Source organism: Fukomys damarensis, unplaced genomic scaffold (assembly GCF_012274545.1).
Source record: "Fukomys damarensis isolate Sample0158 unplaced genomic scaffold, DMR_v1.0_HiC HiC_scaffold_34, whole genome shotgun sequence".
In the NCBI taxonomy this organism is placed as follows: Eukaryota; Metazoa; Chordata; class Mammalia; order Rodentia; family Bathyergidae; genus Fukomys; species Fukomys damarensis.
In genome coordinates, this window is record NW_022900946.1 from 15276057 (window position 1) to 15301792 (window position 25736).

General features: G+C 43.8%; 1 protein-coding gene across 2 annotated transcripts in view; it reads left to right on the forward strand.

Moving 5' to 3' along the window:
- The first annotated feature begins 14493 nt into the window (after positions 1–14493).
- Usp7 (ubiquitin specific peptidase 7) overlaps positions 14494–25736 on the forward strand; it is a 42578-nt gene continuing 31335 nt past the window's right edge. Inside the window, exons 1-3 of one of the 2 annotated variants that reach the window (XM_010644181.2) lie at positions 14494–14578; positions 19782–19886; positions 25215–25413. In XM_010644181.2, coding sequence (XP_010642483.1) covers positions 14548–14578; positions 19782–19886; positions 25215–25413 — 335 coding nt within the window. In that variant the 5' untranslated portion in view covers positions 14494–14547. Of the gene's footprint in view, positions 14579–19781; positions 19887–20612; positions 20726–25214; positions 25414–25736 lie in introns of those variants that run through there. The other variant, XM_010644182.2, reaches the window with a different exon arrangement.

Consider the following 25736-nt stretch of genomic DNA (forward strand, 5'->3'; position numbering starts at 1 on the left):
TCTTTTGGAAGGAACTTTTTCCTCCCAGATGACTTTGATAGAACTTTGAAAATTAATTGAAGGCTTCTTTTGGGTTTTTTTGTTTCTTTGGCTGTTTTTTTGGTATTGGGGATCAAACTCTGGACTTATGTGCTTCTGAGGCAGGCTTTGGACACCGCTGAGCTAATCCCTGGCCCTTCTTTTGATAGTTTTTAAAATTTAGTTTTGTTACTGTTTTGTTTGGGGTGGGGGAATAATAAGTAGCCTGGATATTTCTGCTTGGTTTCCAGGACAAAGAAATTTAATTTCATCCTGGAACAAGGTTGTAACAAGGTATTTCTTGACAGTACCATGGCAGAGTCAAATGTTAAATGTCTGCTTCAGAAAGTGCTTGTCCTGAACTAATTTGGACGTAAAGTTAGAAGAAGCAGGATTTTAAGTGTCGTGAGTAGGCTAGAACATCCTTTCTGCCATTTTTCTAGTAAATTAACACATGCCTTGACTAATGAGAAGTCAGAAATGTTAATTCTTGAAGAGAAGCAAATCCACCTTTGAGGGTTAGGAATCTAAGCTTTTTACTTGGAATTTGGAAACGGTAATTAGAAAGCTTTATGTAGGGAAATAGATTGACCTTGTTGAGAGTGGGGGTGTTTCTAGAACTTAGTTATGGACGCTTTGAGAGGGACATTAGCAAGTGCCCAAAGTGGGAAGGAAAGGGAGGCATCTGGGAGAACCGACCTGAGAAACAGCATGGCTGCCTGCATTGTTCCACCCAGAAGAGCAGGAAATAGCTAAGGCCACGGAGTGGGCAGTTGTTGCCTGCCAGAGCCAGGCTCATACTGTGCTTTGACCCCAGTTGTATGTTTGTTTGTTTGTTTGTTTTTTGGTACCGGGGATCGAACTCCAGTCCCCTTGTGCTTGTGAGGCAGGTGGCGGAACCACTGAGCTAAATCCCGGGCCCCACCCCAGTTGTATGTGAAGTGAGTTCAGCCCTTCTGTCTAAGCTTGGGGTGGAGACCACTGTGCTGAGTCACAAGTGCTAGTAGGCAGGTGCCCAGGTGTTCTTTGAAGGAGCTCAGGTTACCTGATTGACAAGAGCTTTCTCTAGCTTCCTGTAAGTGTTCAAACCTGAGTTGAGTGTCTGGCCCAGTCTCTGGGTGGTGGTCCTTCATTCTTTTTGGGTCATTGAGACTCTAAAGGCTAAAACAAGGACAGTGAGGGATTTATTTAGCTCAATGGTTCTGGCACCTGCTTTGCAAGTGCAGGGACCTGAGTTCGATCTCTGGTACCAAAACAAAAAATAAAACAAGGACAGTTCTCTGTGATATTCCTGCCAGTCATAGGATGTTCAGAAACCCAGGTCCCTTGGTTTTGATTCCAGGTAAGTGACTAAAGTTTCTTGACATCCTCCTATGGAGGGCAGAGTCGTGTGTTACGTGTCCTCCCGAGAATGTTCCACCAGAGAAGGCCTAGCTTTTTCACTAGGTGGCTAAACTGGATCTGGTAGGGTGACCTGTATTGCAGTGTAGCCACACTAGGGTACAGCCACAGGTGTCCGAGTGGCAGTGTAACTCCTTGGTTGTCCCTTCTGCCACCCAATTCAGAAAGAGGAGCAGGAGAGGGCCTTCCTAAGGGGGTCCATGTAGTGCTGATATGAATGTAGGCTGAGCAAGCCCACTACCCCCCAGCCTCTTCTATACAGGTATGGGCTGATCACATAGAGTTGGGAGACCATTTCATCAATATTATTTTGAGGAATAAATTCTATTTCAGGGCCTTTAATTGACCCCCTGTGTTTGCTGTTTTAAAACAAGCAAATGTACCACTCCTTAACAATGTGTTATGTGGCCGAATAGTCCAGCACCTTTTTCTTCATAAGGCAGGTAATATTGAGTACAGTTGCTAGTTTATAGAAGTTTACAGTAGAAACTGTTCAAAGCAAACTGTATGTGAAGTGGCTTAAAACATTGCTAAATTCTTATTGCTGTATTACAGTCTCGACACTTAGACTTCTCCCCAAGTGATTTTGTCTTTTTTTTCCCCTTACGTCCTGAACTTAAAAGGACTAGGAGTGCTTCACCTTAACAATGCTCTCCAAAGTAGCTGGTGCAGTCAAGATTGCTTTGGCCTCCCAGCCTCTGAACTGCTTCCTTCCCCTCCTGAAGCAGGAGCAGGTCAGTCCTACCTAACCTGGCCAAGATTCCCTGTTTCTCCGAAGCATTCCAGGCCCGCTGCTGCTGGTAGTGATGAGCAGGGATTACTTTCCCACTTTGGGCCTGTATTTCTCCATAGCACTGTTTGTTTTCATGTGGGGGACCAGGAAAATATGGGGAAGGAAGACTCTTAGGATCTAACCCTGGAGTTTGTAGTTATATGGTGATTTAAGTTTGAAATTTTTAAAAAAAGTTCATTTGACTCCCAACATTGCAAGTGCTCAGTAGCCAACATGGTATCTATATTGAACATAGATACAGAACACAGTAGCAACATATAGTGCTTTATTCGCCAGAACCTGCCTAATCAGTCTGTTTGGATTCAGTGAATGTTGGTAAGGATGCACTCGGCCCTAGAAAAGCAAAATGAATAAAACCATTGGAAACTTGTGGATAAATGGTTCTCAGGCAAACCTTATACGGAGGGCTACTTAAATTACTTGAGAAGCACCAAGATTTTTAATTTCCAACATGTGGATAACGTTGCCTATCCTATAGAAATACAATGAAAACAAGTTAAAAATTGAAATAAAATAGACAGAAAAATATACGTCCCAGTTTATTAGCAAAATTCAACAGATGTAAAGGCCAGGGATTTAGCTCAGTGGTGCTACTCCTGCCTCAAAAGCACAGGGTCCTGAGTTTGATCCTCGGTACCCACCCCAAATTCAACAGATGTAAAATTGCATTTCAGTAATTACATTTAAAACAAAAGTACATAGAGAAAAACAATTGCAGATATTACATGTTCTTAGAAAGTACAGATACATATGAAGAATAATGCACTTATAGCTGTGTGTAGTGACACACACCTGTCATCTCTCAGCACTTGGGAGGCTTAGGCAGGAATATTGCAAGTTACAGGCCAGTATGGGTTACATAGTAAGTTCAAAGTCACCCTGGACTACATGGCAAGACCCTGTCATAGGAAAAAGAAAACACCACATGTGCTTTGTCATTCAGTGGTGACTGAGCAGTATTTTGTGAGAGAGTAATTTCATGTGTTAAACCCTTAATGCACCCATTGGATGTGTAGCATACATGCAGTTTAGTTTTTGGTTTTTTTTTTTTTTTGGTACTGGGGATTGAACTTGGGTCCTCCCACCTGAGAGGCAGGCGCTGGAACCACTGAGGCTAAATCCCCGGCTGCAGTTTAGTTTTTGAAGTAAATATTTTCATCTCTGCAGATAGCTTTAACAACTTATCCTGTGAAAGTAAAGCTAAATTGCCTTCTGCTGAAATAAATGGATCTTGTGTTTTATTTACTTTTGGGTTATAAACTAATCTTAAAATCTCAAGGCTATAACTTCGTCCAGCCACTCCAGTTTGATCACACCTGGACTGTGTCATCTTGTGTTTGGAGAGATGAGCCCCTGAACACATTTTTGTGTGAGAGTCGGGCGTTTTTGTTTCTAAAGCTTTCTCACCATTTCTGTGAGGTCATGGGCACCCATTGTAGCCACTGTGCCGAGCAGCACTACATAGGGCCTCCTTTCCTATCCTCACCCTCTTTTCTGCAAGGATCACAGTACTCCCAAAACAGACAAGACCCAAGGAGGCAGGTCTGACGCCACATGTGGGCCTGTAGATAGGGCTGCTGGGTTTGCTGAGTGTGACGTAGCTGACACCGGCAGAGGACTTGGAGTGCTGGGCTGTCTACTACCCCTCGTCCATCTCTGGAATAGTATCAGTGTCCCTTTTGCAAAGAACAGAATAAGGTGACACTAAGCAAGTCACAGTGTTTGGCGATCTCCACCAGGGCAAAAGCAGATCTGGGATTACAATCCTGTTGTAGTAGCCATGTACTGTACCGTTAGCCACAAAAGTAGCAGTTACCGCTCTTTTCTTTAAGCCCTCCTGCTGCCTTCCCCCATGTTTTTCACTTCACCACCTCAGAGTGGCAGACTACAGTTGGTCTTCCTAGTCTGAACGTTTTGTGTGGTTCACCACATGCTTTGAATAAAGAAAGCAGCTCACTGCTGAAATAGGCTAGGCTACCTCATACATTACAGCAGGTGGAATTTGGTGACTTAAGATACCAAGCAAAGGTTATGCACTGGTAGATCTCTTCCTTCCTTTGTGAATCAAGTGCAGTATTTAATAACATATTTTGAAGTCCTGAGCTGAAATCATCCCCAAAGCAAACTATCCTGGGCTCTGTAGCTTTGTGGAGAAGTTTAATGTGAAAAAGCAAGAGTGTTGTCTGCTGAGGACATGGACGTAGTACACTTCTCTAGACCTACAGGTCATTTGAAGCCAGAGACGACCTCAGCAACACGGGCCTCAGATCATCTCGTCCCCTCCGCGTTCTCCCCTTAACGTAAGAGCAGCCTGGGCGCCGCACTGTGCAGGCACCGTTTCCCCGCCACGCAGAAGGATCCGGCAGGCAGCGGGCTCCTCCCCTGTGCCTTGGTCTGTTTGAGGCCCTGACCAGCCATGCTGGTGTCCTCCCTGTTGCCTCGCCCACCTGGGTTCTTTAAAACAGCAGCTTTCACATGGGAGAAGGAAAACTGGGTCAGAGGGACCAGAGCCTCCAGGATTCCTCAACTGGGCAGAGCTTGAAAGAAATTAGGTGAATTCAGAGGCCACATTCCTCGCTCCATTAACTTCTAGCTAGCTGTGTGTGGTATTGTTTTTGTGGCATGTTTGGAACATTTTCCTCTTAGCCCTTTTTCCTGACAGTGAATCAGTGAATCTTAAAGATACCATAGCATGATGCTGGCTAGATTATTTTGTTGTGAAGGGACTGTAACAGCCAGGCTATAGCAAGACTGCAGTTCAAATACAGAAATCCTTTCCATGTGCACCCACATGCGTGTGTGTGTTCTAATGCAGGGCCCCATGCATGCCAGGTAAGCACCGTACCACTGAGCTATACCCCAGCCCCAGAAATCCTCACTTTGACTATAGTCTTTGCCTCCAAGTCATCGATTGAAGAAAGTTTAAATGAATGTGGCTTTTGATCTCTGTTTTCTGAATGTCTCCTCAGTGCATGAGAACTATGGATCATTTCTGGATGTTGCATTAGATGGATGATTTCAGTAGATTGAGTGGTTTTTTTGTTTGTTTGTTTGGTTTTGGTTTTTTGAGATGGGGTCTCACTTTGTAGTTGAGTCTGACCTGGTACTCACTGTGTAGCCCAGGCTGGTCTCGAACTCACAGTGATCCTCCTGCCTCAGCCTCCTCAGTGCTGGGATTACAGGCGTGAGCCACCACGCCCGGCTGATTACTACCATATTTTACCTATAAGTAAGGCACAGCATGTACAAAGCCCTGGGTTTGATTAGAAAGGGGGGGAGGGGTGCAATAACTGCTACCAAAGAAAATAAAACTAAGGTTTAACATGTTCCAGCCAGCTTGAACCACCAGTGGTAAATGCACGACTGCCCCATCGGGGGCATAGGACAGGCCTGTTAGGTGGTTCAGCACTCATGTACAACCCCACTGTGAACATGTGAGTGTTGTGGCACATTATTATTTAATTGAAATTAAGATAAAAGGCAGTGCACTTGGCTTGTTATGACATAGTAAGAACTACTGTTCGAGGCAAAGAACATTACTTAAGCACAGCGCCTGCTGGGTGTGACCTCAAAGTCTATTGGTGAGGCAAAGAGGAGGACTGTATTATAATTCACATCCTACATTTGACTTTTTCTTTTGTTTTGTTCTTTTGGTTTTTGAGACAGGGTCTCACTATGTAGTTGAGACTGACCTGGAACTCGCAGGGATACTCCTGCCTCAGCCTCCTGGTATTATAGGCGTGTGCCACCACACCTAGCTACAGTTGACTTTTAAAGTATATAGTCTGTGGGTTTTAATAACTGCACAGTTGTGTTGACTGTCAACAGAATTTTAGAATACTTTCTTCATCGCAAAACACCCTGTACCCCCTGGAAGCCCCAGAGCACTGCTCTTTCATTGTGGATTGGCCCCTGTCCGGCATTTCCCATAAACAAAGCCATAAAGTATATGGCCTTCTGTGCCTGGCTTCTGCCGCTGCTTAGCATAATGTCCTTTAATGTCATCCTGTTGCAGCCTGTGTCAGAGCTTCGTTCCTGGTACTGCAGAATAGTGCTACATCATATGAAACCTCACCATTATTGATACAGGATCAAGAAGACATGCAGGTTCTCATGATTCTGTCATGTATGAGGCTTTATTCAGTGGGTTTTTAAAAAACATTTGAACTTTTGTAACTAGGGATGGGCGGAGCACTCATCTTGAGTTGGGGGCCTTCATCAGAGTAGCAGAACCCCCAGCAGAGACAGCTGGTGGGGTTGATTACTGGGGTTTTACTGTACACAGCCATGGGAGTTGGTTACGTGGCCTCGGTCTGGGTTTGGTGTGGGAGCTGGGGCCATGGGCCATGCAGGCTGACATAATGGTCAGGCGTTTGCGTGTGTTGCTTGCTGTGTATTTGGGGTGCAAGTCCCCTGTAGTGCGTCTGCTTATTCTCTTAACAGCTGTGGAACAAAATCCTTTCGTTTTAATGAAGTACAGTTTATCAAAGTGTTCTTTTGGGAATGTATGTTTGGTATCACATTCCTCTTGTGTTTTCTCTTACATTTTATAAAGAGCTAAGTTTTTGGTATAAGTTGTGAGATTTAGATTGAGGTTTGCGGTATTTGTCTTATCCTTTTTTTTCCATGCCTCTGGATGTCCATTTGCTCCCTGTCATTTGTTATGGAGAAGGTCCTTTCTCAGTTGGATTGCTTTGTTAGACTCAGATGATGATATTTGTTTGGGTCTCCATCTGGACTCAGTTCTCTGGGGCCCTGTGTGTCCTTTACCAGCACACAATGCCATATTGATTACTGAAGCTTCAAGTGAGTTTCAAAATCAGGTAGTGGAATTCCTCGGTCTGTTCTTATTTTTCAAATCTTTTTTTATCTCTCCATTTAAGTGTTAGGATCAGCTTCTTTATAGATGTAGAAGACATCTGACTTTTTTTTTTTTTATGCTGCTGCTGCTGGAATGGAACCCAGGCCCTCATGGTGTGCTGGGGAAGGCACTCTGCCATTGAACCACATCCCCAGCCCAGACATGCGGCTGTTTGACTGGATTTGTGCTTAAGTGTGTAGATTTTGGTTCATTTGCGATTAGATATACAGGTTAATTTGGGTAGAGCCCAAAAGACTGTGCATTCAGTACCCAAGTGTGATGCGTCTGCTGCCCAATGATTTTACATCTCCAGCATGGCCACATAAGTGGAACAGCAATGGAGGTTGGAGACCTCCGTTAGTGTGACACTGGACAGGCTGCCGCCATCCCCAGCAACAAAATCGGATCTCCTTTGCTGTTCCCTGGGAAAGACTTCCAACAGTTTTTCAAAATTCCTTTGGTTACCAGTTTTCCAGCTTTAGATGGCAGGTGAGTAAAATGTTCGTGGTGGTAGGGGGATAGCCTGTGCTGAGTTATAGGAGAAATCAGTCAGTTTAATCTTTCTCTTGTAAGTTGTTCCTGTTTGGTTTTATTCAAATAAAGGCGTCTATTTAGAGTTTTGGAAATTTTTAAATAGCACAACCTGTTTGACCCCACCCTGGCTTGTGTTTAATTGTTCTTAAGGGGAAATAGGCATGTAGAGGAGGATGCTGCCATTTGCCCGTGCAGACAACCCTTGCAGGTGGGGCAGCCCTTTGCTCAGAACACCAGCTGTTGCTGCCGCCTTCTCCCCTCCCGCCTGCCCCCCCCTTTTCCTTGTGTTTTTTGGAGGCGGTGTCTCACTTATGTAGTGCAAACTGGCATTGAAGTCTTGGTGGATCCTCCTGCCTCAGCCTCACTAGTGCTGGGGTTACAGGTGTACACCACCATGCCCAGATCCCTTTCCTTTCCTTCTGTCTTCTGCAGCTTCGGGCAGCTGTCCAAGCACAGTACCGCCACAGCCAGTACTTTGGTTGTGCTTTTGGTTGGCGCCCATCCTTTGTGCTGTGTTCCCTGTCACAGTGCTGGGGTTTCTTCGAAACCACAGCTCTTGGTTGATGCTTTTTTTTGGGGGGGTGCATGTTTATAGGACATAGTAATTACATTTATTGCTGTTGTACATGTACATAACACACCTTGATTCTTTTTTTGTCCCCTTCCATCTCCCAGCTCCTTTTAACTCTTGGCCCCCTTGCCATTTGCAAAAACCTCTATTTACATTACATTTTTTCCCCTTCCTGTTTCATTTCCCACTTGAAAAAGATCTATTATCTGTCTTTTGTTTTGCTCTTCATTTATATTTTAAGCTTGTTTATCTGACATTTTACTTAATATGTGCTCCCAAAATGCATCCATTTATCTGAGTGCCTCAAGTTTATCATTCTTTTTTTTTTTTTTTTGAGACAGGGTCTCACTATGTAGTTGAGACTGACCTGGAACTACTGTGTAGCCCAGGCTGGTCTCGAACTCACAGCGACCCTCCTGTCTCAGCCTCCTGAGTGCTAGGATTACAGGCATGCACCACCATGCCCTGCCAAATTTATCATTCTTTATGGCCGAGCATTACTCCATTGTATACAAACTACATGTTTTCTTTATCCATTAATCTGTGGATGGGCTTTTAGGCTATATCCACAATTTAACTATTATGAATTGTGCTGCTATAACCATGAGTTTACATGTATCATTGCAGCACAATGGATTTTAACACTTTTGGGAAGCTACCTGAATGGGGAACTGCTGGATCAAATGGAATTGTGGTTTTTTGAGGAATTTTCATAGAGCTTGTACTGGTTTATATTACCACCAACAGCGTGAGGACCCCCCCCCAGCATTTGTTGTTATTTAATTTCTTGATGCTAGCTATTCTTTCTGGAGCAAGGTAGTATCTTGCTGTTGTTTTCATTTGCATTTTTCTAAAGGCCAGCGATGTTCATGTATTTGTTGGCCATCTGTACTACTACAGAGAAGGGTCATTTCAGTTGCCTGTTGTTTGATTAGGTCTTCTGTTTGGGGAAGGTATACTTTTTTTGAGTTCTTTATGTATTGTAGATGTTAGTCCTCTGAGGAATAGATGGCAGGTTTGTTGTTGTTGTCGTCGTCGTCATTTTGTTTTGTTTTGTTTTTCCCCTGTTCTGTAGGTTGTCTCTTCACTGTGGTGTACTTTGCCATGTAAAAGCTTTTTGATGTGATATGATCCCATTTGTTGATTCTCACTTTTCTTTCTTGTACAACTGGGGTTCTGTTCTGTGCCTGTGTCTTCAAGAGTTGTTTTTTGTGTGTGTTTTGTTTTGTTTTTGAGATGAAGTCTTACTGTGTATGTAGTTCAGTCTGGCCTTGAGATTGCAATGATCCTCCTGCCTCTTGTGCTGGAATTACAGGTGCATACCACAGTGTCTGGCTTACTTCGTTGTGCTTCACAGCTTTAAACAGACACTCTTGTTTCTTTTGTGGAAGAGACCGTTGTGTGTAAGAAAGCAGTGCAGGTGATTATCTTGCTAGTTAATACAGTATTTTATGCTCCTTGGCACTCAGCACAGTATTAAAAACATGGTATGGACAGACATGGTTGGTAGTTAGGATGATTTCTGGGAAATGGGTAATTTTGCACAATAAAGCCAAACTGAAAGCCCCAAAGGATTTTATTTAGGAACACATTATATGTGTCTGTCTTTGGGGTATTATTTTCATGAATGTAACTAATTTAAATGAGGATTATTTCAGAGCTTGGACCAAACCATCAAAGCACAACAGAATGGGACTACTTCCAGACATCGGGCTCCATTACCTTTGAAAGTGAATAGGCTGTAATTCCAGCACTTGGGAGGCTGAGGCAGGAGGACCTGCATGAGTGCGAGGCCAACTTGGGCTATATAATGAGCTTAAGGCTATCTTGAACTACATAGGAAGACTCTGTCTCGGAAAAACAAAAGCAAAAAAGAGAGTAGGAGGGTAGCCTTCCCCACAGGAGCCCAGGCACAGGATTAAGGAAGACTCTGTTTACAGGAGTATTTTCTGCCATCCTCCTGGGGTTGCTTGGAGCCAGGTGAGCAGTGTATAAAATCATGTCAGAACACCTGACTTTGTGACTCTGATAAGCCAGTTTTATTGTTAATAAGATTGACCACAGGGATTTATAGAGTGACTGGGAGTATCTTTTCTAGAGAGCACAGATAAAACTGGGTGGGTGTGGGGCAAGGTAGTCAAAGTTCTCGCCATGGTCTCAGCAGACCAGCAGAGGCACCAGAGGAGACCCTCCTGCATGTAATGGTTGGGGCAGCCAAGGTCCAAGGCCCTGGACCATCTCAGGTGTGATGGCGCTCTTCTGTATCACAGTGCCTTCCAGGGACGTGGGCGGCTCCTCTTCATCTGGCAGGACACTTGGCCGATAGGAGCATCTTAGAATGCAGTTCAGAATCATCGCCATGGCTTTGCCGCTCCCCACCTTCCGTCCACCACCTTTCCCTTTCCCAGTGCCCTTGTCCATTTATTTACCTTTTGTGGTAAATAATTCTACCTAGAATCTTGTTTATCTGAGGTCTCTGCCTACCTGGCTGCTATTGATTCTGTGGTCTCTTCCTAGATATTGTCTGTCTCTGGCTAAGATATGTGTCCACCCTCTGTGGCTCCAAGCCCTTGGCCCTGCCAGTTTACTCTTTCCCCTCCCCTTCTGTTGTCACCATCTGAAATCTCCCACTTTCTAATAAGCACCATAACACAAGAGGGCTTGTCCTTTTTTATTCTATGAAACTCTGGGGCCCACCCAGTTCTTGCTTGAACAAGACACTTGATCCTGGGCCATCCAAACACCATGCCATCGCCAGAAATGCATACCTAGAAAATAAATGTATTAGGCTATGACACATTGACCGACACACTGTTTTTGTTAATAGAGCTGTTATATAACTGCAGGCAAGTAAGACTGTGGCCACCATTTAGGAGAAATGTGCAGTATCTTTGGTCATGTAATAATGAAGGGCTGAGAAGGGTCTTTGGGTTTCTGTTTTGTTTTTTGAGACAGGGTCTTGCTGTATAGTTCAGGCTGGCCTTGAACTCTAGTGATGATCCTCTTGCCTCAGCCTTCCAGGTGCTGGGATCACAGGCATGTGCCACAAGCAGAAGAATCTTTAGTCATTGATTTTGAAGTGTAGTTGAGAGTTTCTCACATAGGACCATATTCCAGAATTCACTGCTCCCACAAAGTTTTACATACGTAGTGTGGCACTAAGAAAGTGAGCCCTGAGAAGTCAGTCTCCTGGCCCATGAACAGTGCACGGTTTGACTGGGAATGGTACACTTGGCTGACGAGGTTGCCTGGCCAACACCTACTTCTTTCCACCCAGTGACGGTTAAGGGAGGACTGGTGAACTTGGAACTACTGCGTTTGGAAGGAAGGACCCACTTTTAGATGTAAGGTGGAAGCAGAGACAATCCAGGTGTATTCCTGACTTTCTTATACCTTTTAAGAATTCCATCACCTCTGGGTTCTGTGGGAGCCTCAGACACACATTCTAGGGCCTTAACTGAGACCCATCTCCACGGGAGAATCCCCCAGAGGGACTACAGTTCTCCCGTCTGTCTCACTCCCTTGCAGTGTCCAGATTCAACTCTCGGGAGTTTTCTCAGGGATCGTGATCGCTCACAGCCTGCTTTTGGTGGGCACAGTCCCATTTATTTCTGCGGATGCCCATGAAAATTGCCTGCCTCTACCTCACCCATCATGGTGGAGAGGACTGATTCTGTGCTGTCTCCGGTTACCCACAGGTGACCATCAGCCTGGCTTTTGTCCCTCTGAGAAACAGCTCTGACTGCATGAAACCCCTCACTTGTCTTGGTGTACCTTCTCTCTCCTGCTGGGCGATCAGCTGGCAGTTTTGCTTCTATTTTGATCTTAGAGCCACGTTTCTGCACTGGGTGGTCTTTATCTTGTTTGGTTTTTGTGGCACTGGGGATTGAACACTGCCACATCTCCACCCCTTTTAAAACTTTGTATTTTGAGATGATCTCTCTGGGTTGCCCAGGCTGGGCTCAAACTTGCGATCCTCTTGCAGTCAGCCTCCCAGAGTACAGGGATTGATGTGTGCCACCATACCCTGCTTGGATTTTTAAAATTAATTATGGTGAGCTGAAACATCAAGATGTAATGTGGTAAGAACTGGAGGAGTTTTCCTGAATGGTGTGTGAACCTAGCGCAGGAGGCTGGTTGTGTGGTGCAGTGTACAGAGCCGTTTGGTGCAGTCTGGTTATTGGATACTGGTGTTGTCCGTGGCTACCGTTGGAGGCCAGCACGACAGCCTGGTACGTGCTTCAGAGAAGGCTGCAGGACAGAAGTGCAGGATGGACACGGTGGTTTGTAGATCGATGGGCGGGGTGAATACCGATTGGAAGTGGTCGTTGGTGAGAGAGTGGTTGGATAAGTAATTTAAACCCTTAAGCATATTGATATGCTGTGTGTGTGTGCACGTTCTGACTTGAGATGGCTGTGGCTTAGCCATGCAGTATGAATGCTGTACTGTCTTTTCCTTCACGGGAAAAGTACATGCATACTGCATGTGTGTGTACTGCAAGCAAGTGAGGGCCACACCTCAGCATTCATTTCTTTTGCATTGGGTTTGGGTGGAGGAAGGCCATTAACTTCTCTTTTCATCCCTGCATTGTTTGCCAAGCTGATATTTGCCTGCTTAAGCAGTTCATTTTTTTCAAAATCCAAAATTAAAAATACAATCCAGGGGCCAAGGATTTAGTTCAGTGTTTCCACCACCTGCCTTGCAAGCTCAAGGACCCGAGTTCCATCCCTGGTACCAAAAAAAGAATCCAGGGCGTGCGCAGAAATGTTTAGAGCCTCTTTTATTTGTACCATTTCCTAACTGGAAAAAGCCTAAGGGTCAGCAGGTGAATGGCTAAACCGTGCCACTGCCCCCCCCATGTGATGTTATACCGTAGGGCCATTTATACACTGTTTTTTAAAATAAAGAGAGTTTAGTGTTTGCCAGGGACTAAGGGTGTGGAGTGGTTATCAGAGGGCAGCAGGAGGGACCCTTGGGTTGGAATTGTGCAGTGTCTTTACTGATAGTGGACACAGACGTACACATGGGCTAAAATAGCACAGCACTAAATGCACCAATGAGTACAAGCAAGTGTAGAGAATTCTGAGTAGCATTGGTGAGTTATGTCATTATAGGGGTCTGATTGTGATGGTGTCCTCATTTTTTGTTTTGTTTTGTTTGCAAGATGGTGCTATAAGGGAAAAGTAAGAGAAGGCTACAGTGTTCATTCTGTTTCTGTTTTCTTTGAGACAGGGTCTTACCATGTAATTCAGTTTGGTTTTGAACTCATTGTGTAGCTGAGGCTGGCCTCAAACTCACAGCACTCCTGCCTCAGCCTCCTGAGTGCTGAGATTATAGGTGCACACGACCACATTTGGCCTCTTCTTGTTTTTTTTTGTGATGGAGTCTTTCTGTGTTGCCCAGACTGGTCTCAAACTTCTGGACTCATAATCCTCCCCCCTCATCCTCCCCAGTGCTAGGTACCAAAACCACTATGCTTAGCTCTTTATTGTTTCTTAGAACTACATGTCAGTCTGCAATAATCTCCCTGATAGTAAATGGGGAAAATACCCTACCATACCTTACCCTGGGGCTTATGATTATAATGGAGAAGGTTCATACAAGGCCTGGCACATAATATGTTTTTTGAATAGAAGGTTTTTAATCAGGCATAGTGTTTTCACCTGTGATCCCAGCCTTCTGGGAGACTGAGGCAGGAAGTTCCCAAGTTGGAGCCCAGCTGGGCTATTTTAATGGCTTGTCTCAAAATAAAAAGGGTGAGGGGGGCACTGGCGATGTGGCTAGCTCACTGAATATGGCCTGGGTTCAGTACCCAGTACTGCAAAAATAAACGAGCAGGCAAGCATACAGGCGGGCACACTGGTGTGTGTTACTGAAACTCTGTGTTTTATATATCAGTTATTGTCCTCGCCTCTTAGGCTTGAAGCCTTTTTCTGTTGCGTTTTAAACATCAGCTTTAAATTTGGAATACTTTCATAGAAAAGATGCAGAATTTGTACATAGTTCCCATCTAGCCCAACCCCAACCTTCCTCATTGTTAACAGTTTACATTACCAGGGTTCATTTGTCACAACCAAGAACCTGGCCTTGGTGCAGTGCTACTTATCAAAACTCAAGACTGCCGTTAAGATTTCATCAGTTCCATTATACTCCCTCTTCCTGCTCCTAGGCCACATTGCTTTATCTAAATTAATGCAGTTGTTGCTATGTTGTTTCTGATCCTAAAGACAAATTTGTAGGATGCTTAAAAAAAAAAAAAAAGAAAAAAGAATGCTGAGGGCTAGGGCCCCTGGAGATTCTATGCAGTCACTCTGATGTGGAAGAAAGAATCTCCTCTCCCCCAGCTCATGGGGGCAGAGCCATGAGACATGGCTGGGATCCACAGGCTTGGGAGAGAAGGTAATTTGGGATTTCAGAGCCAGTACTGACATTTCTCAGGTATATTCTGAAACGGGTTTGAGATTGCCTGTCGAAGAATCGTACTAGTCTAGTACTAGTCTAGTATCGCAGGAAGATACTGGTGTTCTCATTTGTTAGGATAAACTAACAAATAGGGTGGGAGAAGGGGGAGCTAGGCAGAAAGAAAAGACTAGAGGAGTTTTGACATGGAATTTTGGGTGATCTGCTAGGTTTGGTAATGAAGATGCTCTCCAAGGATCCATTTTGCTGACAAAGAGTTGGCCACCTGTTCTTTGTGTACCACAAGTTGTAAGACTGGTGAGCTTAGTGGAAATGCCTGTGGATCTGAGGCAGAGCTGGATCTTTGCGGCTCAGGCACCACCTGGTGGTAGTACATGAACTCGTACCTAGAAGGCTGAGTTTTCTTGAGGTGTGTGGTATGTCACCCCACCCTAGTTTTTTTTTGGGGGGGGGTGAATTTGGTAATCTTTTGAAATGATAGAAAATGTCAAAGCCACAAGGTAGAATTGTGCTTTTTCTGGTCTCTTATCTGAACCAACTACTAAAGTTAAATTAATGCTGCCTAATTTCCATAGTAATTGGCAAGTATTCTTTTGATGGGATAGGAATTCTGTGTTATGACATCACAGGTGGAAGTCAGTGGGAGAAAGCTGAATGTAAGCATTGTCCAAATGGACTTTATAACTAGCTGAGGTAGCCCCTCCGCTTTTAAGATGTTTTGTGTCTCCTTTCCTTGAGATAAGGTCTCGCTGTGTAATTCATGCTGGCCTTGAACTCACTATGTAGCCAAGGCTGGCCTTAAACTCACAGCAGTATTGCTTCAGCCTCCCAAGTGCTGGGATTACAGCTTTGTGCCACCACGCTTGGTTCAACACGTAAATTATGCCTCTGATATAATAACAAAAATCTGAGTGTGTTGCATACTCTGGGAAGGTAATAATCTTCCTACAGACACTTAGCATATCAGGAGCTTTTGTTTAAATGCTGGGAATTGGACCCATGACTTCCTACATGCTTAGGCAAGCACTGTATCACTGAGCAATAAATTTCTTAATCCCAGGGACTTTTTGGTCTGTTTGAAGCATTGCATGCTGTCATTGGTCTTTGCCAAACATGTCCCCGTTCTTAAGTGTTTGTGATAGTTGTATCAGAAGAAATGTGTGTTATGAGCCCATTGGAGTGAATGCATCTTCAAAATGAAAGCACCTTCTAACTAGGGGGGGACATAAGACTCAGCAGAGCACCACTTTATGCAGCCACGACTCCATCTGGGCCAGTTCTTCACAAGTATCATTGACAGTAAATGAGTCATCTTTAGATTTGTTGAAGCCTCATACAAAGTTCTTTATGGCTGTCAGATACTTCCACCGTTTCTGACCTGAGATTTGCTATGTTTTAATTAAATTTTAATCCTCTTGCAGAACTAACTCATTTATGAGGGAGTTAAAAGCTACATGTTCTATCTCTTAGGAGATAGACTTGAGCTGCCTTGGCACTTTGGTTGGGAGCTTCATGGTTCCTGCTGTTTGCCAGGTCCTGGTCCTTGATTGCATACATGGCTGGCCTGTGACCTTTTGCTATTTCACAGCCACTGGCTTTCAAAGAGCAAATTGGCTGGGGATTCAGCTCCGTGGTTCCGATGCCTATCTCGCAAGCGCAAGATCCCGAGTTGGATCCCCAGTACCAAAAAAAGAACAAATTGATCAAACCAACATGATTGTTGTACAGGATGGACAGGCTCTGCTTGGGAGAATCTAGATCTACTTGATTTTGATTTTAGGGCCAACTGCAGAGAAACACTCTTGTAAGTAATAATACAGCGATGTATAAGATACTAGGCCTCCCTCCCTCTTCTTCCTCCTCTCCTCCTCCTCCTCTTCTTTTTCTTCTTTTGGGGGAGGGGTTGGTACTAGTGATTGAACCCAGCACCTTTATACTGAGCTACATCCTTGGCCCATTTTTAATTTTATTTTGGGAACAGAGGCTTGCCAAATCATTACATGCCCATCACATGTTTGAATTTGTAATCCTGCCACAGCCTCCCAGAGATCCTCCCAGGGATTACAGAGAAGTATGCACCACTGTGCCTAGGTTACAGTCATTACATTGCAGTTAATCCTGCTACTGAAAAAACCTGGAATGGAACTTTTTCATTTTCCTCTCCACACTATAGAGTGTTGTGAATGGGGAAACCATAGATTTAGCATTGGTCTTCATTTGTGTATATGTGCTGCTAAAGTGAGCACTGGTCTTCATTTTTGTACCTGGGATTGAACTCAGGACTTTGCACTTGCCAGGCATGTGTGGCACGGCTGAGCTAAATCCCCTGATCTTCATTTTTTATAATTGCCCTAACTTTTGGTGTAAGAACACTATCACAAGTCACTGAAACAAAACCATTTTTTGGCTATAATCTGAATTTGTACATCATGGTCTGATTTCACTGGACTCATGAAACTGGAATCTTTGTCTAGACTTCACAGTTACAGATCAGTTGTGGAATTCTTGTTTTTGTTTTTTTGGTTTTTTGAGACAGGGTCTCACTATGTAATTGTGACTGACCTGAAACTCACTATGTAGCCCAGGCTGGTCTCGAACTCACAGCGATCCTCCTGCCTTAGCCTCCTGAGTGCTGGGATTACAGGCATGTGCCACCATGCCTGGCTGGAGTTGTGGAATTCTTTAAACTTGCCACAATTTAGAGTGCTTATGTTTACATGGGATCCTAATCTTCCCCCCCCCATGGGATCCTAATCTTAAAAGTGATGTTTTGTGTATGACAATCTGTCATTTTTGTAAGCCATGTTTAAAACAAATTGCTATGGGACAGGTTTGAATTTAGAAACTAAATAAAAAGTGCCAGGTACACATTAGCGAATCACTTTGAGATTTATGGCATCCACCTGGTGTGTGTGTACAGTGTAGAGGCCATCACTGCTTTCAGAGAAACCACCTTCAAGGCTCTTATTAAGGAGTTCTCATCATTAGGCCTATATGCACCTGGGAATTTTATGTAGAAAATACATATTCCTATTCCAGCACTCCACCCTTCCCTTCATAACAAAGATTGCAGATGCAGATGAATTTCTTGGCATCTAATTTTTAACAGACGTGTACCATCTAGGTACACTGGGAACCTTTGAGAACTGAAGTGTAGCCCTCCATTGTGGAAGGGCTCTTCCTCCATAGAACTTTAAAAAAATTATTTGATGTGATTGAGGATAGATGTAGAGGGAGGACATTGTAAAGTAGCTGATTTTTATCTTTGTCTTTTTTTTCAACTCTGGTGTTTTAGAGAGTTTAAACTAGTTAAGAGCCAGCAAAAAGGAATTTCCCCATCTCTCCTTCCTGTCTTAATATACATCTGACTACATTCCCTTACTGAAAATACCGTCATTGATGGCATTGTGGCCCCTCTTCCAATGTTTCATCGGGGCACGGATGACAAGGGGCTAGTTTTAAAGTGCATGTTTTGGGGATTTTGTTTGTTGTTTCTTTTGGGAGACAAGCTCTTATGTTGTTCGGGCAGGCCTTGAACTCATTATATATCCCAGGCTGGCCTCAAATTCATGACGATCTCCTTATTCAGCCTCCCAAGTGCTGGGATTACAGGTGTGCACCATGACACACGGCTAGAAAATCAATTGTGTATATTTGATACTTAATAAAGTAGCCTGAGACTGTCAAGATTAAAAGTAATCTGAAATGTCTAAAGGTGGATAGTAATGCATTTTTCTTGATATTTCAAGAGTTTTGAGACCCATAAGAAGGGGAAGCATGATTTTATGCAACAGTCAATTATAAAGGCTTTGTAATGTAATTCCTTCCATAGTCGGGGTTTTTGAGGGGGATAAGAGGAACGCTGTCCACGGTGCTGAAGCAAATTGAGCATTGATCTGAGCAGCAGAAGGCTCTAAAGTTGTGACAGTCAGGCACACAAATACTTGGAAAAGCACACCTCCCACTTGTACCAGATGTGTACGACAGTGTGAATTCAGAGACTCTAGTGTCTGTTGAAATGGCTGGCACACTCGGGAAAGCCCGCTGTGGGCATTGTGGGAGCCAGCATTGGTTGGTAGTGAGCGGCTGAGGCAGGCAGTAGACTGAAATGGGGAGTATGAGCCCCTTTAAATCCTAGTTTGCCATAGTTTAGTCTCCCTGAAAGACACAGACTGTGTCAGTGTGAGATGATTGTTTTTAAATCACTAAATAAAAGTGGTGATTAGAATGCTATATTTGGAATTTGTGCCTTGTATTTGTCAGTCATTCCTTAAACGTTTTACTTTTTTTTTTTTTTTTTTTTAGGCAAGGTCTCAGGCTGGTTTAAGCTCACAACAGTTGACAGTTCAGGTGCCTCACCTCCCGAGTGCTGGGATTATAGGGGTGTGCTGCCACACCTGGCCAAATTTGAACTTCTGATTGCATGTTTTTAAAGCCAGATCTTAGCAAGAATTTAGAATGACTAACCCATTTTATCTGTTTCTGAATATTTTCCTAATTGTACATATAATTACACAGAATGTGTCCAGTGGCACTTTTTGGGTAACAGTATGATCAGGGGCTTGGCATGCGTTCATTGTGACAAGTTCAAACACGTATTCTCATGTATGTGGTTTGTATGGATTTAATGACTGCAACAAATTTTAGGGTTGTTTTAGTGTGAAACCTATTGCAAAGTGACTTTCCAATTATATAAAAGTTCTTTTTTTTTTCTTTTCTTTTTGATACAGGGTCTCACTGTAGTTGAGACTGACCTGGAACTCACTATGTAGCCCAGGCTGCTCTCGAACTCACAGTGATCCTCTTGCCTCAGCTTCCTGAGTGCTGGGGTTACAGGCGTGCACCACCACACCCGGCAGAAGTTTAAACCTAAGCTAGTTAACCATTATAGAAAATTATATTTCACACAAATACATACATGAAAGAGTTATTCCATGAATTCCAAATCGAGCTGATTATCACGCATTATGGCTAGTGTTCAAATTCCATTTAGCATTTTGATAACAGCACAAGTTCATATTTTGTAAATATATCAGTAAATGCCTTTTAGATTAGAATGACTTATTGTGTAAGTAGGATTTATTAGTAACTAGAAATGGACAAACATATACATTTATTTTTTTGTCTATGTAACCAAAGCCAGGAAGGTAAAACCCATGGAATTTCTTTGTTTTTGTTAAAGCTGGAGATACCGATGACCCGCCAAGAATTACTCAGAATCCTGTCATCAATGGAAATGTGGCCCTGAGTGACGGGCACAGCAATGTGGAAGAGGACATGGAGGATGGTAAGTGCACCTGGCTGGCTTTCTCGCAGCGGCGAGCACTCAGAAACAGGCTCCATCCTTTCCCCTCTTGAGTACTTGTAAGTTCCTTCAGAGTAGCTAGTTTCTGGGAGGTTATGTATGAGAAAGATTTAGGCTCCTATTTTTGTTTTGAATTACAGGGTGGCCTCTACCACATGTCAAGGTAAGTTGGCTCTCCCCAGCCTAGGCAAGGGGGCCCAGCTGCAGAGGTGTGGAATGAGTTGGTGTCTACTCAGGCTTGTAGTTCTCCAGCCACTGTTAGTGTTCAGGACATGGTTGTCCTATTCTCCTTTGCCTTTTGTTTGCAGCAAGATACTTCAAGACATTAGGATATGGCTCTCCATTGCATTCTCACTGTAGTGTGTGTATTAGTCCTTTGCAGCAGAGAATCCGTCTCCACTCCTGTTAGGTGTGAAAGCAGTCAAGCTTTGGGCTTCCTACTCCCCCACTGACTTTCCTGTAGCCTCCATTTGAAGTCATATGCATATGTATATGCATGGACATGTTGTATCTAGGGAATCACTTTTTCTTTTGGGACTATTTCTTTGTTATTAGATTATGTGGCCTAAACATTTGCAAGGTCTAAGTCCTGAAAAGGGAGCAGCCAGTAATTGCTTTATGCAGCCCCTGGAATCTTGCAGTATAATATGAAACCATGTTCTGTACAAACATGTCCATCAATCCTCATGAGGGTTGTGTCCTTCCCAGGGGAGTAACGGGGCAGTTGAAAGAAACCATCAGGCACGGGCTGCACCACCAGAAGGACTGCTGTTCAGACCTCCTGCCAAAAGTTCAGCCTCCATGCGAAACTGCAGCCGTAGGTGAGAGTTCTCTCACAGTGCGGTTTACCCCCTGGCAGCTGGCTGAGGCAATATCTGAGGAAGGTAAAAAGGCGTGGTCTGAAACCCACTGCTTTGTTCCCTGTGGAGTGCGCTTTTTACTGTAGCAAGGGAAGTGGTGTGGGTGTGGTCTTGTTGGTTGTTGGGCTTTTGGTGGTTTTACTTCAGACACCAGAGATGCCAAGAGTTACTCAGAGAGTGCCTTTGGGAAGGTGGCTAGGTTGGAGGTGCCAGGTGTGCATTATTTGGGATTAGTTTGGGTCACTTGTAGAGCAGTAACCACCCCCACTCAGTCAGAGCACTCCTACTACAGTTTGGTTCTAGCACCGCTCCCCTTTTTTGGGGAGAAGAGATGTAGACGTAGATAGAAGATGGGGGTGCTGGGTTCTCCTGTGCATTGTAGGAGTATCTCTCCCCAAACCCCACGTGCAGTTGTGACAACCAATAGCATCTCTAGACGGTGCCAGATGTCTTCTGGGAAACCAGGTTGCCTTAGTTGTGAATCACTGCCAGGCTGAATATATGCAAAATCCCCTTGCTTTTGAGGCATATTCACTAAATTATTAGTAGTAAATAATAATAATAATAATAAATCATAGGATCCCAAAGTGGAAATGCTCCCTTTGTGGGTGCTCAGCTGGAAAAATACAGCAGGCTTCGATAGTTCCTTCTTTCTGGATGAGAGTTTTGCCTTCTGCAAAGCCCAAAGGGTAAGAGAGATCCTGTGCACGAAATGGCAAAGACACGGGAGAGGACTCAGGCTCTAGGAGCCGAACTCCTAGTGGAGGATGACACTTTCTCAGCCATGTTATATACTGTGAAACACTCTTTCAGGTTTTAAATGTGATGTGAAAGGTGTTCAGAATTCTTGGGAGTTTGCGGTGCACTGGGCTAACCCTCATTCTTTACTGTAGCGTGCTTTAGTGTCAGTACCCTACCAGGCTGCTTCTCCAAAGAGCCTTTGTTAATAATTCCCCAAACTCGACTTCAGAACCCCTTTCCTTAACTCTCCTTTAAATCCGTGGAACTAGGACACACAGTCTCGAGAACACTGGACTGGAGGGGGTTTCTTGGTAACCATATTATTATGAGATTTGACTGATGTGCAGAGGATCTTATTAGTAAGTGGCAACTGTTACTAGTAGATAAGAACTTTTATACATACATAGGAAGAATGCATAAATCACATTAATGTAGAATAACAAGTGAGCTCAGAAATATTGTCTGGATGTAGCTATTCTGCCTTCTAATTTCTCATGAACTGTTTTTCCTTAGATGATCAAGAGAAGTTGCAGATTAAACGCAGTCTGTGAAGGTTGGATTCATCTAGATCGTCTAGAGTAGATTATTAATGCCCATAAAGAAAAGTGATTCCAGGGAATTAAGTAGAACTTTCAGACACCTGTACTAAATTGATTTGATAGAATTATTACCAGAATGCCGTGTTGGGAAATCTGTCCTGTCAAGTCCAAAAATCTAAAGTATTAAATCTTTGTCTGTTTTTCTTCACACAGCTGAAGCCCAGGCTGTTTGGTTGGCCTTTGCCCCATAAAGATAAGACTGATGTAAAAATGGGCACTGTGAGAAGTTTTGGTCTGTCTGGTAGCTGCTCTGGTGCTTCAGGGCTTTTGGGGGCAGGGCTAAAGTGAGTGAGTTATCAAGGAGTCTGGCTAAACGTGTGATGGCAGCGGTTGGCGGGGACCTGTCGCCCTGTCACAAGGAGAGGAAGTGTAGAGCCGTGGGATAGCACTGTCAGTGGCACCCAGGCGGATCAGTCTCCATTTGAATGAAGTACTGACTGTTCATTCCGGTGCAGACAGGAGGTCCTTTATAATATCAAGCGTATCATTCTAAAATCTGAAATGATTTGAACTCAGTAGGAAGTTGAAAAATTGTGTATATGACCCTCTGTGCCATGGCACCCGGTGTTCGTGGGCAGGAACAGTGACCAGTCTTCATCACCAAGGGTGGTGATCACCAGCTGTCTTCATGGGTTTCAAATCTGTGTCTCTTTCATAGGCCTTTCACTTGGTATTTACTATTAAGTTTTTAATTATTCTGTTTTCTTTTATTTAAGTTCTCTTTTGGGGGCAGTATGGGGATAGAACCCAGGACCTCGTGCAGTGTTAGCACACACTACCACTGAACCGCATCTCCAGCCTTGGAGTTTTTATTCATGGGAAGTTTCATGTATAACTTCCACACTTAACCTGTTTTATAAAGATGAATCTGGTCAAACAGTGTTTCTTGAGTGTTAGGTAGAAATCCAATGTGCCACTTAGTAAAGTGGGCTGATCACCTTGTGCCCAGGTAGTGCTGAGCTAGGGCACAGAGGAACCCATGGCATCTAGTATTAGACTTGGTGCCGTACCGAATCTCACCATTGCTTCTTTTCTTCATAGTTAGGGAGTTGATTCAGGAAATTAATGACAAATGTGGGGTGAGTGAAAGAACAGAAGAACAGTATGTATCAATTTGGTGTGTAGAAAATGTAACCCTGCAATAAATAGATGAATAGAAATAGAATTATACAAAGTTACACAAAATAACTGAGAAGAGAAGCCTAACCTTCCTCGTGCACATGGAAGTCCTGTGGTGGGTTCTGTATCTGTATGGTTCTATATATGGGCTGTGTAAAGCAGGCAGGCTTGTAATTTTTAGTATCTGTGTTTGTAGAGTGCTGTGTTAAACACAAGGAGTAGCATTTTATTTTTACAATTTTAAAAATTTTATTTTTTGGTACCAAAAATTGAACTCAGGACCTCCAGCTTGGTGCCGCTGAGCTGTATCCCCGGTCAAGGAGTAGCATTTTAAAACCAGAAGTGTGATTATTGTGCTTAGTGTCTTGGCAGATCTCAGGTATTGAAATCCTGCTGTCACTTAGTGAAATGCGCAACCACAGTGACCTGAGTCTCCTCACCTTTAAAGTAGGGATTAAGTACTGTCTGCATGGTCTGCCTTGCAGAATTTAAATGCTGCTCAGGTGTGATTTGTGTTCCATAAAAACACATGGCAAAACTTTTCAATCATTTTAGACCACGATCTTGAACAAGACTCTTCCTTTTTGTAGACTGACTTCCCCTCAGGAGTAGGGGAACACCCCCCCCCTCGAACAGACCCGAATTGGATCTCTTAAAGGAACTCTCCTTTTTGGACTATTCTTTTCATCACCCCGTTGCTATAAATCACAGAGTAGGGATATGTGGAGTAAAGGAATTGGGGATGAAGGAGGCAAAAGTACTAACTGTCCAGAATTTGGGCTTTTATTTCTTTGGCAAAGAATACCCTCTCGTGAGATTTGATGGACATGTTTTCTTAAGAACAAATTTAGTTAGTTGCAAACTAATAGCAATTTCTGTACACCAAGTGGCTGATCCAGAGAACCTAATTGGGTGGGTGCAGTTCTGAGACTGAAGGTTGGGGGCAGGGGGTCCCACTGTGATGGTCTTCACAGGCCTGCAGTGCAAGTGGCTTTGCGTCCTTATTAACACTCTTCACCCATGCCCCAATCTCATTGTGCTTTGGGGCCCTGGGGGTCTGGGATGTCAGTAGCATCTAGTTTTAAGCCAGGAAAAGCCTTTCTGGCTTGCCTGTTGTGTGGAGCATGGCTCCTCAAAGTGTGGCCCGTGTCCCCACTGTCAACAAACTGTTCTTTCTCTGCAATGAACTAGGCACAGAAAGCAAAAGCCTTTAGAAACTTGTGTAGCCCTTTGACCTTTTGTATGGTAGCTTTACTATACTTAATGAGTGTTGGTCAGTAACAGATTAGGTAGGGTGGCTAAGGGATGGCTGCCTCCTTTACAGTAGTTGGAGAAGCAGATAGTGAGATGCCTTGGGGTTTGTTGAAGCTGACCCACCTGTGGCTCGTGGTCACCTGCAGATGATCAGTAAAAGGTGAAACTTTAGAACATACAGTTGAACCTCTAAGAGGTACTGTGTTGGGAGAAACCATATTAATTTCTTTAGTCTTTCTTGTTAACATTTAATGATACAATTCATGTTGAAGAGAATTCTAGCTTTTTACCTTTTAAACTACTCCATGAGGAATCCAGGCTAGTATTTCACAAAAAAAGTGTGACGTGATGCTAGTTAACATGTGTTCAGAGGCTATGAACAAACAATAGGTGCCGTGTGCCCCGTGCCTGCTCTCTCCTCCCAGACTTGGCCCTCAGCTCATGTCTTCCTCGCCCCTCAAGGCCTTTCAGACCAGATGTATGAGCTGCCTCCCCTCAAAAGTCTCATTACTCACTTCATGCCTAAGATTACTTGGAATTGAAGATGTTAACATACCAAACTCTTGACTCTAAGAGGGATGGCAAGTGTGTCCTCCCTCTGAGTCAGGACGGAGTCACTCATATAGAACTGGTCACCTTACTGAGAGCCTGAGATCGTATAGAGCAGTTTGTTCTGAGCATGTACTTGTGTTTACAGTTGCTGCGCGGGCTGTGACTGATGCCATGTTTTCTTGCAGACACCAGTTGGCGCTCCGAGGCAACCTTTCAGTTCACTGTTGAGCGCTTCAGCAGACTGAGTGAGTCGGTCCTTAGCCCTCCGTGTTTTGTGCGAAATCTGCCATGGAAGATTATGGTGATGCCACGCTTTTATCCAGACAGACCACACCAAAAAAGCGTAGGATTCTTTCTCCAGTGCAATGCTGAATCTGATTCCACGTAAGAGTTTAAATGATGCAACTACAAATCCACACATAGTTTTATTACATTAGTGGAAGCCAAATTCAAACAGCCTTACTCAATTTCATCTTCAGTTTCATAGCTGCCTGTACACAGCCCTTTGTCTGAAATTTTTATTTCTTTATTTTATTTTTTGGGTACCGGGGATTGAACTTGGGACACACTTGCGGGGCAGGTGGCGGCACCACTGAACTAAATCCCCAGACTCACAGCCCTTGGATTTTAAATTAAACTAAATGCATCTCTTTGTCATTGGTATGTATTACCCAAACTAGAAAAGAAAGTCTTTCTAGCACACAAAA